This window comes from Olea europaea, chromosome 8 (assembly GCF_002742605.1).
Source record: "Olea europaea var. sylvestris chromosome 8, O_europaea_v1, whole genome shotgun sequence".
Taxonomy (NCBI): Eukaryota; Viridiplantae; Streptophyta; class Magnoliopsida; order Lamiales; family Oleaceae; genus Olea; species Olea europaea.
The window spans coordinates 14,650,270-14,664,580 of NC_036244.1; the positions used below are offsets into that span (position 1 = coordinate 14,650,270).

General features: G+C 32.8%; 1 protein-coding gene, 1 long non-coding RNA gene and 1 pseudogene across 3 annotated transcripts; 2 read left to right on the plus strand and 1 right to left on the minus strand.

Annotated features, from left to right (window-relative positions):
• The first annotated feature begins 3,345 nt into the window (after window positions 1-3,345).
• LOC111398908 lies at window positions 3,346-4,200 on the plus strand. Its single transcript, XM_023026069.1, has 2 exons — window positions 3,346-4,051; window positions 4,140-4,200. The coding sequence occupies exon 1, from the start codon at window positions 3,437-3,439 to the stop codon at window positions 3,962-3,964; it is 528 nt and encodes a 175-aa protein (XP_022881837.1). The 5' UTR covers window positions 3,346-3,436; the 3' UTR covers window positions 3,965-4,051; window positions 4,140-4,200.
• Window positions 4,201-6,686: 2,486 nt separating this feature from the next.
• On the plus strand, window positions 6,687-12,689 carry LOC111398910. 2 transcript variants are annotated; one of them, XR_002703447.1, is made up of 2 exons: window positions 6,687-6,820; window positions 11,771-12,689. It is a non-coding gene; the product is annotated as an uncharacterized LOC111398910 (long non-coding RNA). The 2 variants fall into 2 exon arrangements; XR_002703446.1 differs by having other exon boundaries at window positions 6,725-6,820; window positions 11,777-12,689.
• Window positions 6,832-12,341, minus strand: LOC111398909 (annotated as a pseudogene).
• Window positions 12,690-14,311: the final 1,622 nt, after the last annotated feature.

The window sequence follows — 14,311 nt, forward strand, 5'->3', positions numbered from 1 at the left end:
TATATATACAGAGATTTTATAAATCCTTCAAACGAGCAGAAATGTAGATAAATGATAGACATATTAATCACATTTTCAAGTGTGACTTGTTGAGTACAATCAAATAATGTGTGAAACGTGTTAGATCAAATAGTCACTCATGTCGATAGTTCAATAATTTTTTTCTCCTCACTTTTGTTTTTGGAAAGAGTAAGACCAGGCTTTTTCAGTAACATATTGTTCATTTCTACAAGCAGTGTTAATCTATTATGTTATTTCTACACATAATTCTATTTACTCTCTTATTTACTAACATATTTCATCCTCATTTCAATGATTCCCAAATATCTAAAATTAAACAATACAAATCATTCCTTCATTGAAACTCCTTGATTGAAATATAATGTTCATAAAAAATTTGCACACACATTACGCAAATAGATACATTGTTCCACCAAAACATTTGTTATATATTCACTTATATAGAAACCATCATATGCATATATTTCATTTTATTATTTTTTATATTTTGATATGGATCTATTGCATACCCAAAAAAAAAGAAGAAGAAAAAGAAAACATTAACAACAAAAAATTGAAATAAAATCAATTCACACAAAACGCAAGAAAAAAATCAATCAAACTCCGTTAAATGAAATTGAGCCGCCGTCCACAAATTTCAATAAAAACAAGAATAAGAACTAAAATTCAGAACAATCAGACCTCAGTCAACCCATACAAAATACACAACAAATAATTTGTGTGGTAAAATGGAGAGAACAGGCAGTAGCGTCTGAAAATGGAGAAGAAGAAAGAAAGATCCACCTAAATTGAGGACAAATGGGTGCATCACTATAGCCTTCACGTTTCTTCTTTTTTTTTTTCTTTTTCTTTTTTTTTTTTTTTTTTTTTTTTGCAGACGACGTCGTTTTTGCTCGAGAGATGAAAAAAAATTGCTGTGAAATAGAAAAATCTACTATTCTTTCTACAATAGTGAAATATTGCCCATTTTACATAGTAGTGAAATAATGAAAGGGCAAAGAAGGAATGGACTTGAGGAACAAAAGGGCTTTGTGTGCCTATACACAATTAATAATTTTGATACCACATCACCATATTTTAAAAGTGAATTACAAAAATGACACTATATTTTGTAGTTTTTCCAAGTTTTTGTTCAAGAACATCGTTTCTACGACTTCGTATTGTATAATGTATCATGTATATGCACATGAAATGATGGAAAATAATGAAATTTCTAAGTGTCTACGTTCTCTTATATCTTTTTTTCTCTATAATAATTTATATCAAAAATCTCAATCTCTTGATAAAATATTTTTGATCATTATAATCAGGCCTCAAATATTTTTCGTATTTTCAGTTTTTTTCTCGGCTTGAATCCAAAAGTAAAGAAAAAGAAAATAAAAAAAATGAAGTGGTAGTCATATTAAAAAAGAAAGCAGATTTATCTAACGAATGCCAAACCCTCCTAGAGAGGTCTAGAAGGATACTATTTTCTTTACGAAAGTAGGTAATAAAATTAAAATTCTTCAAAACAAAATTAAAATTATCACAGTGTCAATTTTGGTGCCATTGTCCTCGGGCCATCTTGTAATTAAGGGGAATGTGTTAAATTGGAGCTTTTAAAGATTTGTATAGACTTTTTAAAATTGATTGATGACTTTCGTGAATTTTATGAACTTTTAAATGACTTCCATGATTTTGTTAAGAATTAATAAAAGTATTTGAACTTATGTAGGCTTTTATTAAAGATTTTTAAAAACTTTTAAAGATTTTTCATCTTGCAAAATTATTATATACCTAGAAATTATAATCTTTTTACTAGTAAATTCACATTTTCGAGAACCGTGTGATGTCGACAAAATTTTCTTGAATAAAATCATTAGCCACGACTGCATCATTCAATTTTATTTCAAATAAAATAATAAAAAAACTTTTACATCAATTTCTAGAGCATAATCAAATTTTTTTCACAAAATTAATATAATTTCTAATAACACAAATTGTTCTTAATCAATAAATAAATATATAAATAAAGATCGATTACATGAAATTCTACTTTTTGAAATAATTGTATATAATTTCAATTCAAAAGTAATTATGTATATAGAATAATCATAAATTGATTACAACAAAAAAATCGTGTTATCGAAGGATCTCCTACGATTATTTCTAGTATGGAATGAGACAATCATCCACTTATTGAAGAGATACGAGAAAATCCTAAAATTGAAAGAAAAAAGTTCTTTTTTTGCTATGAAATCTTCACAAATCTTAGAGTGTATAAGAGATTTTTTATTTATTTTATATATATTTGCTATTAATATTTTTTTACCAAAAAGTTTTCAAAAGTCCAGTAAATGGAGAATTCTTCAAAAACTATTGTCTATTTGAATATCTCATTATTTATAGAGACTTTTAAAAAATTTCAATTGAATATCTCGTGACTTTTAGAGATTTTTTAAAAGCCTATAAAAGTCCCAACTAAATACATATAAACTTTTAGGGTGTACTTGATTGCAAGCATGAAAATTATATAAAAAGAAAATAAATTATAAACAATTAAATTGTCTAGAATTTATTTACATGAAAATTATTAATTAAATATTTTTGATTGTTTTAACCTAAAAAATATTATACTTGTCCATTTTTCATTGATGAGTAGATGATAAAGTAATAAGGTGGATGAGACAGGCATAGAAAGAGAGAGGAAATTACTTGAAAAATAAAAACATACCCCTCTTTAAAAATATATTTTCATTATTTTCAAGGAAAATGTGGTCATGTGATCAAAAGCATAAAAATATTTTTTATGAAAAAATATCAATCAAACAATATAAAAGTAGAAATTTAAGTGACAAAATGATATTTTTCATGAAAAATATTAATAAATAAACACACTCTTAAAAAATCTCAATTCAATACACTTAGGGGGTGTTTGATAGGTATTTTTATTTAAAAATATATTTTAGAATAATAAATTGATATGAAATGTGTGGTTGATAAATAAGGAAAAGTTTTTGATTTATGTGTAATATTATTTTAATAAAAAAGTGTGCTTGAAAAGAAGAGAGAGAAATACATTTTGAAAAAAATGATTACCAAACGCACTTTTAGAGGGTGTTCAATATCTATTTTTATGGAAAAATAAAATTTAAAATAATAGATTGATGGAGAATGTACGGATGAAAAATAAAGAATTTTTTTTATTTACATGTAATATTATTTTAATAAAAAATGTGTATAAAAAGGAAAGAGAAAAATATATTTTGATAAAAATAAAATCAAACGTTGACTAATCTTTTTAAATTCTCAAAATTCTTTATCAAATATTTTTGTGGGCGTGGGTTTATGAAGTGAGGTTTAAAGGAGCAGCCATGGGGGACTTTTCTCCACACCTTTAACACCAAATCCTTATTCAAACTCCACAGCATCTACCATGTCTTCCTCGAATTCCCCTCAAACCCGTGAACCCAAACCCGAATCGCATGCCCTAACTCAAGAGTCCTCGGATCCACGATCCGATACAAATACGTCACAAACTCTACAAAATACAGAAGAAAGAGGCGCCCTTTTGGAAAAACATTCAGTAGAATCAATTACAGGACCCAATGGTGGCGAAGAAGAGGAGGAGGAGGGTGAATGTGGGTTTTGCTTATTTATGAAAGGGGGTGGCTGTAAAGACACGTTTATAGAGTGGGAAAAGTGCGTGGAAGAAAGAGAGAAGAACAAAGAGGATATTGTGGAAAAATGTTTTCAGGCTACCGCTGCTTTGAAAAAGTGTATGGAAGCTCATTCTGATTATTATGCGCCAATTTTGCAGGCTGAGAAGGTAGCTGAGGAGGAGGCTGTGAAGGAATTGGAAAAGGAAAAAGAAAGGTTAAATAGCCAAGGGGACGGTGAAAAATTGGGATCAGATGAGAAGGAGGAAACATTGAAAGGTTCTCAGCAAAAGAAAGAATCTTGAATTGAGGGTTTTGGAGATGCTGTTTTAGTTTATAATTTTTAACTTTTACGGATTGAATGTTGGGGCTGTTAGGAGAATTTACTTGAGGTAATTTAACCAAACCACTTGAGAATTTCTGATAGAAATTGATATATTTTGAATAATTGTATTGGATAATGACTGGCATTTTATGCAGATTGATCTTGCCTCACTCTGCGGAGAATTATGCATGGTAGAAATCATTTTTATTTTGTGCAGTTTGGTGCTTACCATGGTTTGGGGTAAATTATGATTCAATTTGAAGAAGTGAAATTTGCAATGCACCTATGTTATGGTATGAAATGAGGGAAATGTGATCTCTTCAAAATATATGCTTTATCCATGTAGTTATAAGTTTTATACGCAGGATGTTTTGCTAAAGAGTAATACTATTTAACCCCATTGGGGTTGCATCATCAGTTTAGGTGGCACTAATGTGGCATTTATTGATAGGTAGAATTAAATAAGTCATTTAATTTCACATTTCATTTAACCTATCATCTAGTCCCACTTAAACTGGGTTTCAACTTTGGGACTACATAGCATTGCTCTCTGCTAAATGTATAATTTGGTTCTAGCGGAAAATAAAATAAGCACTTTTTTCGAGTTAATGCACTATGTAATAAAATTAATGTAGAATACATTGCATATGTGGCATTTTTGTTTGGAAGGATTGGATAGGGTTAAGTTAAGATCTTGTTCATTAATGTGTGCATGTTATACATCTTTGTCGTCTAGTAATCGGTTGTGAATTTTCTTTGTTTGAGCCCATTTTTGGGTCAAAATGTATTTTGGAACAGTGTTTTGTTAGAGAATGTGTGGTTAAAAAATAAGAAAAAAATTTAGGTTCACGTGCAAAATTAAATTAATCGGAGAATATGTAGTTGAAAATGAGTTCTTGAAAGAATGGAGGCCAAAAATTTAACACATAGCATGATGGCACGGAATTGATTTCTATAAATAGGAAGTTGTATTAATCGGCGATATGCATTTGATTTTAGAAACTTTGATGAGTTTTAACAATAGCTTCGTTTGACAACTTTGATAAATATTAATTGTGTTCCCTGAGGATTCTTATGATCAAATAAGGGTTATGATGGTGGTCTTCTGTCTATTTTCTGTGTGTTAATTACCTTTCTGTTGATAAACATATTACATATACACTAGTTTCTCTAGTTTTCCCTGCTGCTGGAACCATCATAGGTTGTTTTATGACTTAAGATTTTTTCTACCGTCAAGAGAAGATCAATTTCACTAAAAGTTACAAACTTGATTGGTTCTTTAAAATGGTTTACTTGAATCCTTAATAAGTAGATATACTTGTGATGGAGCTCCAAAAAATTAGCTTTTCTACTATTAGAAGACGGAAAAAGCTGGGGTTCGTTGGAGAGTGGTCTTGAAACCAACTGTCATGGTTCTGAAAGGAAAGTTCAAGTTGCTTATTTACTTGTATGGTATGCATCTCAATAGGAAACAATTTCCTATTTACTCTAAATGTTGTTTGGAAGCAAGCCAGGAGCTATAGGAATATAATGCTTAATTTGGGAAGATTGGCATTTCTCGGAAACAGGATGAAATTGTTGAATTGAATTGAGTTTGTTAGGATTTCCATGGAGACAGTTTTTGATCTGAATGTATAATGACTTGCATTTCATTCAAGACTCTTAGTCACGTCTTTCTTCACCGTTGCCCTGACCAAAATGTGTGTATACAAGGAAATATTACCTTCCTATACACTTTTGCCACTAGAAAAACAGATAGTTAACACCTTAATGCCTTGTTTCGTAAGGAGAATTGAATATTAGTAGACACCACTATTGGGTTCTGTTCTATTTGGTCATTTTGTTCGCCTGAAAGTGGATGGAGCCAGACAAGTTTGAAATAGACAATGTGTGGCATGTCTATACCCAACCGCTTTTTAACCATGTAAGAGAAAATGCGATATCAGACAAGTTTATATATGAATGCTTTTTAACTCGATAAAAAATTTACAGGTGAGAGTGAGCCACCTTTGTTTGATAAAATCAACTGGTGAAATTTCGTTTTATGGGATCACAACTTTTATGAATTTAGTTCGCCACCTGTATGCATTGCTTTTTGCTCTAGTTCTTGGTTTTAGCTAGAGAAATAAATTTTATTCGGTTCAAAAAAATAGATTTTTATAATCTCTTGATTAAATAGAAACTAATGTGTATAGCATGATATAATTTTTTATTTAAAATATAGAACGTGAAAGTAAAATGAAAAATTTACGAGAGAAGTTACAATATCAAATTTATTTTTGAAACATAAAAATTGGACTAGAATTACATGGGGAAAATACCGATAGGTGACGCGTCCAGTCAAATAGATAGTGTAAAAGCTGATATTAATTCCCGAGGATTTGAAGCCTCTAAAACACCCTTTCTTAATTCTCGCCGGAGATGGTGACTTCGGAGTTCATGCTGGTAAGGCTGTAGATTCGTGTTTTGAAAAATAAAGTATCTTTTTAAAGACATTTCATCTTAAAAAAACTTCACAGATTTTTTATGAAGATTTATTACTTGGATCCGTCAGTAACTAATCAGTGAAACTGTGATGTTTATGTGGACATTTTGAAGATTTATATGGAGTTATAAAAATCTAAGCATGAACACAGCTGAAAGGAATGCTAAGAGGTCGTTGTCTTCTGGTGAAACTTGCTTCAGGTCCTGTGTTTTTTTCTCCTCGTTGCTATGAGCTTTTATCAAATTTGTAGAAATCCAGATTCCTCAAATTGATGGGGATATGACAAGAAGAGAAAACTTCATTGATGTTCTTCGTGGGCATAAATGGCTGGCAATGAGCCCCCTTAACAAGGTATTCAGCGTGTTAGTGTCTATCAGCCTGTTTCTTAATTGCTTATGTTTTTCTACCTTCCTGCCTAGTAAAATGAGTATTTCTTTACCTCACTTTTGGCCATTGAGTCAAATATAATGCACATGTTCAAGTTAATAAAGTAAATAACTTCGAAAATATTGAATCGATGAAACTTTCATGTGTGAAGAAGTTCATCATATGAGGCTGTCACACATCACAATTACGAAATTCCAATGAAAGAATCAACGAACTCTATTCTACATAGCCATTTGCCTGCATTATCGCATTTAAATGTTATATATAATCTTCTCCTGTGTCCTCCTTAATCAGTGTTATATCTATTCTTCCTTGTCCTCATCATCGTCGTAATTGAAAGGCAATGGCACTGATTTGAATGCACGATATTTGCCAACATTGTTTAGATGCTCGTTCTCTAACCTGAGTGAGAAAAACAAAAACAGTTAATATCAGTTAATTGATTTAAATTTTAGGGTATCCACCCCGAGGCGACAATGTACGAGATGTTATTGCTATCCAAGTTGAAAGGATTAACTTTTAGTGGCAAGTTCCACGCCTGTTTTGTCTTGTGTTGAAGGCTAATTTTAAATAAATAAGCGTATTCCATCTCTAACAACTTAAGCTCTTAGAGAAAAGTAGTTCAACAAGGTTTTAGAGTAGACAAAAAAGTCTTGGTTTCCAGCTTCACTGTCACCTATTCATAAAAATTATGCATGTGTTAGGCTTTTGGTAAAAATGATTTTGATGTATATGAGCATGTGTATTGAACACTATATATATATATATATATATATATATCAAATTGAACTCTTAGAAGAGGTAGTTAAAACACCTTATAGCCAATGCTAGGTTTGACCCGAATGGCGTAATGGCATTAGCATGGTGATTACTAAGTTTTCTATTTTTCCAACACCAATTATAAGAAGGTAAATTGTATTCGCAATGATAAGGGACTAATGCACGGAACTTAGGGAATCACCTGAAAAAATTCCATATACCACGGCGTATGATCTCTAAAGCAGCTACAGTTGCAATCAGAGTTTGTCCATTCAAGGAGAAAATTGCGACACTCATTACGGTCTGCATCCAGGCTAATCTCAACAAGACATTGAGGACGTGCAACAAAAGAGTAGTTACAGCATACTTGACTATGCTTAAAAGTATGTCATGCTTACTTTTAAGATACTAAAAACTCACAATGGCTACAAAGTACACACTCTTATGTGGGATAAGAAGTTTGTCTCTCAACAAATAATTCTCAGAGTTGCGTCGGAGAAGACCCCAGTCAATAACAATGTCCCAATATGTGCCAAAGATAGTAGCAACTGCTGAGGCTATCCATGCTATGTACTTCCAAATAACTCCTCTGTTAAGTGTCTAGGCTGTTCGAGTACTAACTGCCAGAATTGTAGAGAAATATTTCAAGCCATTGAATCCCTGTTTAGCATCCTTCTCCTCATACAAACGGCGTAGACACTGAGCAATTAAAAAACTGTATCAGTCCTGCTTAAAATGAGTCAATATAAGGCAAACAAGGACCAACTGTCTCGGAATCTCTCTCTCGTTCTGTTCATAGGGTCTGTGACACAAACACAATACATCTTTAAGTGTGTGTGTGTGAGAGAGAGAGATACAAGAATATTAATCGTCGTCCAAATAAGAATTTTCTGATTGATTTAAGTATGCTTATAGAAGCAATATAGCATACGCCAAATCAATAAAAGTGCTCTCCCTCTAAGAGTTTAAGCTTTAACATGAGGTTGTTTTACATGATATTGGGCAAATGTCCTCGCTTCAAGTCTTGCTGCCACTTGTTTCTTAAAACTTTGTGTGTGCTAGAAGTTTGATAAAAAATTGAATCCGTTCATCACATGACACATCACATTAAAGAATCTTAATAAATAACTATAAATGTGTTTCCTCTCTAACATCCAAATTTTTGGACGAGATAGTCCAAAATTGCTGAAGTAGTGAGCGATGTATAATTTATTTGTTAGGTACCTGAAGGAGGCGCCACCAGTATGGAATCACAGCTACGATGAATGAGAAAGTGTTGAAAACATCACCTGTTTTGCAACTATTTTTTCTGAGTTTGAAATCTCCCCAACCATAGTAGCAAATATAAAACTCTAGGCTTCTAAAAGCTTGTACCTGTATTGAGATTGAGGAATTCAGTGCATATAAGGTAAGAAAATGAGCAGATTCTAATTATCTGATAGTCCACATCATTACCTGGCTTGTCAGCTGATCTGCAAAGAAGAAGTCATGTGATGTAACCTGGGTGCGGGGTATATTAACTGTGTTAGTTCTGTTTGGTACATATTTTAGTATGACTAAGATAATAATTTCTTTACCTTGTATAAAGGAGCTAAGAAACAATGAAATAAGCAGATGAGTAGGAAGAAACGGCTGGAGCGGTATATAATGTTGAAAGGGCAGAAAAAAGTAACAATTACAAGCTGCAGAGAATGGAAAACTCGAATTTAAGTACTCGCAGAAATTTAGAATGTTGAAAAGGTGAAGCAAGTCTAATCTTTGTATCTCACCAGAACTAAACCCAGAGGTAGAAGTTCTGTTATTGCCTTGTAATCTTTTGTTATTGGATCCATTTCCATATCAAGGTTTGCAAGTACACTTGATATGGCTAGTGCAGTTAGACAAAAAACTGAGGAGTAGAACTTCTCTGAAGCCAAGTTCTGTTCCTTCCTTGAATCCAAATATGAAAGGATAGTTGACTCGATATCGCTACCAGAAGTATATATTTGCAGCATACATTAGAATGTGCAGAACAATGAATCCGAACAAACTGCAATAAAATGATAGGTGGAAAGATTTAATAGCCCCGAAGAAGAATGAACTTGAAGTCTTTCAATAAAAAGGCTAAATACCATGTTAAAAATTTAGATTTGCTTTGTTAGCTATAATTAACATAGATTTTTGAACATCGAAAGAGCGATAAGAGGAAGGATTAACCTGTAAAGGGGAAACATAGTTTCCATGTATAGAACTCTGCCTTCTTTATCTTTATCTAGTATATTGCGTGCTCGGATGATTAAAGCAAGGGCCACTATGAGAGCAAAGGTGCAGCCAACAAGAAACCCTGCAGATATTTGGTACACATAGTTTGAATGGATATTCAAAAAATCATCTCTTAGAGAATAAAGTGCATGGTTGGTATGCACTACTAGACATGATAATAAATAAGGATTTTTAGTTTCTTTCTCTTCCTTAATAGCGTTGAGCATCATTTGATCCTCCCTACAAACAAGCTAAAATTTAATCCGACTAACATATTAATCAGAAAGTCGAATACCTTACCCATTGAAAATGTAACTCTATGTCTTTTCTTTTTGGCCTTTGGCCTTAAGATTCCCATCCCTTTCCTGTGATTCGAGTTGGAGAAGTGCTTGATGAATGTGGCTTCTACCCTTTCCATCAATTTGCAGACCTATAATTGCAAAAAATCACCTGATCTGAATATCCATTTTTCTCACGCAATCTATGTAGAACTTCTGATAAAACAACGTGACGAGCAACTCATAAATCTCTTAGCTTTCTTTTCTATGGGGGAAAAAAAAAGGAAATTCCTTTACTCTCCTATTGAAAGCAAAATCTCACCTCATCCGAGCTGCTTAGATAGGAATTATCAACCATTGCCATATAAGATTTTGATGCTGTTCTTGAAGCGATCTGCATTGACAGTATCAATATATTACTCTGAATTCTCTCTCTCTCTCTCTTTTTTTTTTTTTTTTTTGGTTTTTCAAGTGTTTCCTATCTGACTAAATATGATTTTATACAGCAAAAGTGACATATAAACATTTTATGCTGGCGGATACCTTATCATATTTCTTCATGATTTTCGAGCACACCAAAATATTAAGAAAGCTGTTTCATTTGTAAAGAAGTATATCAGTAACAACAAAATCAAGAACAAAACAGCAATGAGTATGTTCCTAAATCATGTGGCAACATACCTTTAGCTTTTTAGTAGCCTAAGCTTGAGGTGGAACTCAATGAAAGCCTTCTTAAGTTGTTTTTCTGCTTTCTTCAAATTATCCTTAGTGAACTTTAAGTCGGTTTGATTTGGAAGATTGAGAAACCCTATAATGGTCGAACGAGGAGTTTCTTGAGTAGTGTTAAATTTAACATGGTTAAGTATCTCTAAAGGTGCTGGTCTTGTGGTCCTGATTGTATTTTGATTATGCCTTTGATCTTTTAAATATACTGGTACCATCTCAATGGCATCTTTGTCATCACTTGATCAGTCTGATTGTCCCTGATTATTTGAACTTTCTTCATCTATCACATCCATTGGAACTCTTCCTGAATCAGAATAAGAAACTTGTGTCATTTTAGTAATCAAATTTGCGTGCTTATCATCACTTAATGCATCGGGGTAGTTTGCTACTTTGCTAATCTGGCGTATTAGTCCATGGTTTGAAAATGGCATCCTACGTATAAAGGTTGTTTTCGTGTGTAAAATGATCAACAAGATACCATCATCCTGCAAAAGCAATTATTTGCCTGCTGCTGAGTATTATATGCTCAGAGTTTGGGCTGAGAATCAAAATGTTTTCAGCTCACAAGAAGAAAAGCTAAAAACATGCATTTGTTGAACGTGTAAAAAAGATGCAAAAGTAGCGGTAGGGTAGGTTAGGACAAAACTTAAGTAACTGAATGGCAAAGCTGGCTGAGTTCATGCACTCGACTGGTTAAACCTATGCAGCTTTATGAGAAAAAATAGCAGAAGCAAACCAATGTTATTTTTAATAAATTGGAAAGTGAAAGAATGCTAATATGAAAAATCGCCCCTAAAAATTCTTAGATTTGTGATACAGAGTGTAACTACTACCAATGAAAGAAACCATAAAGTTTTTCACTATCAATCTCCCATAGTTGCTTAGAATATATACTTACTGCTGGCTTTAGCTGCAGATGGAGTAGATGCTGATATGGCTGCTCTAGAAGCTGCAATATCCAAAGAAAGATGTGTTGTCTCCTCCAAGCTGTTCACCCACCCTTTTGGATTCTCCACCTTAATCCGAAAAGCAATTAGAGCTTCCATTTGCTTATTCAAAACAGCAGCCTCCTTCATTACCTCCTCTACTTTAGATTTGTAAAATTTCGCAACTTTATTAAACTCACCATCAAGTTTTTCAAAGTAAACAAGTTCATATTGTCCTCCATCATCTGCATCGAGAAACATAGTTTCCAAGCTTTCTTCTCCATTTTGTCTCACTGTATTCACAAGAATGACTTGATTTTCAAGGTCTGATGAAGTTTGGGGTTTAGGAGAATTTCTTTTGGGCGTTATTAGTCCACTGAATGCTCTGTACAAGGTAAGATTTTTTTTCCTGCTGCCATCTTGCTTGATATTTGGATTATGTCTTCGGTTAAAAACTTGAAATTCTTTCAAAATGGTTTTCAGAAAATTATAATCCATGTAGGCCTCTTGCCATTCTGGCACCATTTAATATATAAATTATTTACCAAACTTCATGATCTTTTCCCCTTTCCGTTAAGCAAAACTATTGTTTAATGCTAGTAAAATAGAAAGTTTTGAGGAACTGAAGACCAAAATGAGCAAACTAGATGAGACCAGAAATGTGATTTTATAGATTATAGAGAGAGAAGAAGATTTTCAGCATTTAGGTGGTCCATAGTAACATTCTGGGGAGTGATCAGAAGAGGCTGGCGTGTGGGCTTCGTTGGTTACAGAGAAAGCAGCCCAGATTGACTTGCTTGGTCCCTGAGAAAATCGAAAACTGTCTTGTAACTTACCTTTCTTGTTTATTTGGAGAAATTGAACGTTCAGTCGTTGTTAAATTAGCAAGTTGGTATTCAAATCTTTCATTGTAATTGTATAATCCGTCCCAATAACAGAAACTGTTCAATTTTCTATTAAATTGTCACGTTGTCCTCGTGAAAACATGCTTGCCATCAAATTTCTGAACACCAACTTAAGTTGGGCAATAAAAGTTAGTTATAAAGTTGGACATGTGAGGGGATACGAGGATATCATAGAGATATGGACAATTTTTCTTGTCGGAACTTGTTTTACAACTATGGTGAAAAGTTGAGGACCTAGTATTCAGAGAAAGGGTGAAACCCCACAGTGCAAAATTTCCTTTTTTATGCAATAATTATAATAATAACTGTTTAGAGTCACCCAGACCTTTCCAGCTTTCTTTCAATTCTTCCAATATTCCCTTGTTAAACTTAATTCTTGAGTTGTATTTTTCTTTTGTACTTTTGCTGTCTGCATCTCAGATGAAAATCTTTGTCAAATGAACTGCCAATGATGGTTCAAAAATCAAGTTTTCATCTATCCTGAAATATTCTTTACCTACTATTTATGTGGAGAATTAGTTGCAACTACCTCTTCAGAAGGGCTAGTTTCTAGCATTAATGTCGGAAGAGATTTTTATTTCGCAAGACTCGCTAGTTATCGTGGAATCTAGACTTGATCTTTAGAGTAGTGAAGGATATTTTTGTAGACTATGTTTTAAGATCACATGAATTGACTAGTTCAAGAGAATGCGGGGAACCACTTGATAGGGCAGTGAAAGACTTATCTGCAGAACCTCCTGCCTTCGGCTCGCTTGAATTTTAAAAATGAAGGTAATGTAAGGGCCCTTTTGGTCTTCCTAGCTTCTATGAGTACCATTTTTATAGCTCATCATTTAACCGTTAGGAGGGGTAAAAGGTGGTATTACCAACATTATTTCTAGCTTTTTTGAACCTTTAAGTGAGCCCAATTGGGTATTAATGCATTTGGCCACTTGCTTTAGGATAGTTCCCAAGTAATAAATGAAAATTGCAGATTATTGTAAAGAAAATAAACGATAAAAAAATCCAGCTACTTGAGCAGCTCATATTTTTTGAATGGCATTCTCTATGAATAGTTATGATGAAGGAGACTTTGTTCAGAATGTCAGCTATTTGCTTATTCTTCTCTTTCATGTCAACAACCAAAACGTTTCAACCTTTCGAATATACATTGTTTCTAGAATTGTTTCGTAACATTTGTGAACTATTCTTCAATTTGACAATTCCTTTAATTTTCCTTGAACATTTACCGAAAAATTTTCTTGCATAGTAATCTATGCGGATAAATAATTTTCTTTGCAGTTGACTTTGTCAATTTTCTTGTACACATGTAGGTTTAAGGTTAAAAAAGGGAAGATAGAATAGTATTAGTGTCATACTATCATTATTATTTTTTATTACTATCATTTAATCTATCGTTAATGGTATAATTCTGCTATTCAACTCTTAGCTTTATGAGTGAGATTGTTATAAGAACATGCTTTGATTTAGGGGGACTTATCTTCTAGTTTTGGGGCTTTATCTATCTTTTGAGCCTCATTTTGGAGGAAAAAAATGTATTTTTGAAAAGGTGTATGGTTGAAATAATGTCAAAACACTGTTTAATAATGCATTTTTTCCCAAAAAGGGGGGGGGGGGGGG

What these genes read in the sequence shown, in the direction of transcription:
- LOC111398908 (XM_023026069.1), top strand. Translation starts at nt 3,437, where the DNA reads ATGTCTTCCTCGAATTCCCCTCAAACCCGTGAACCCAAACCCGAATCG.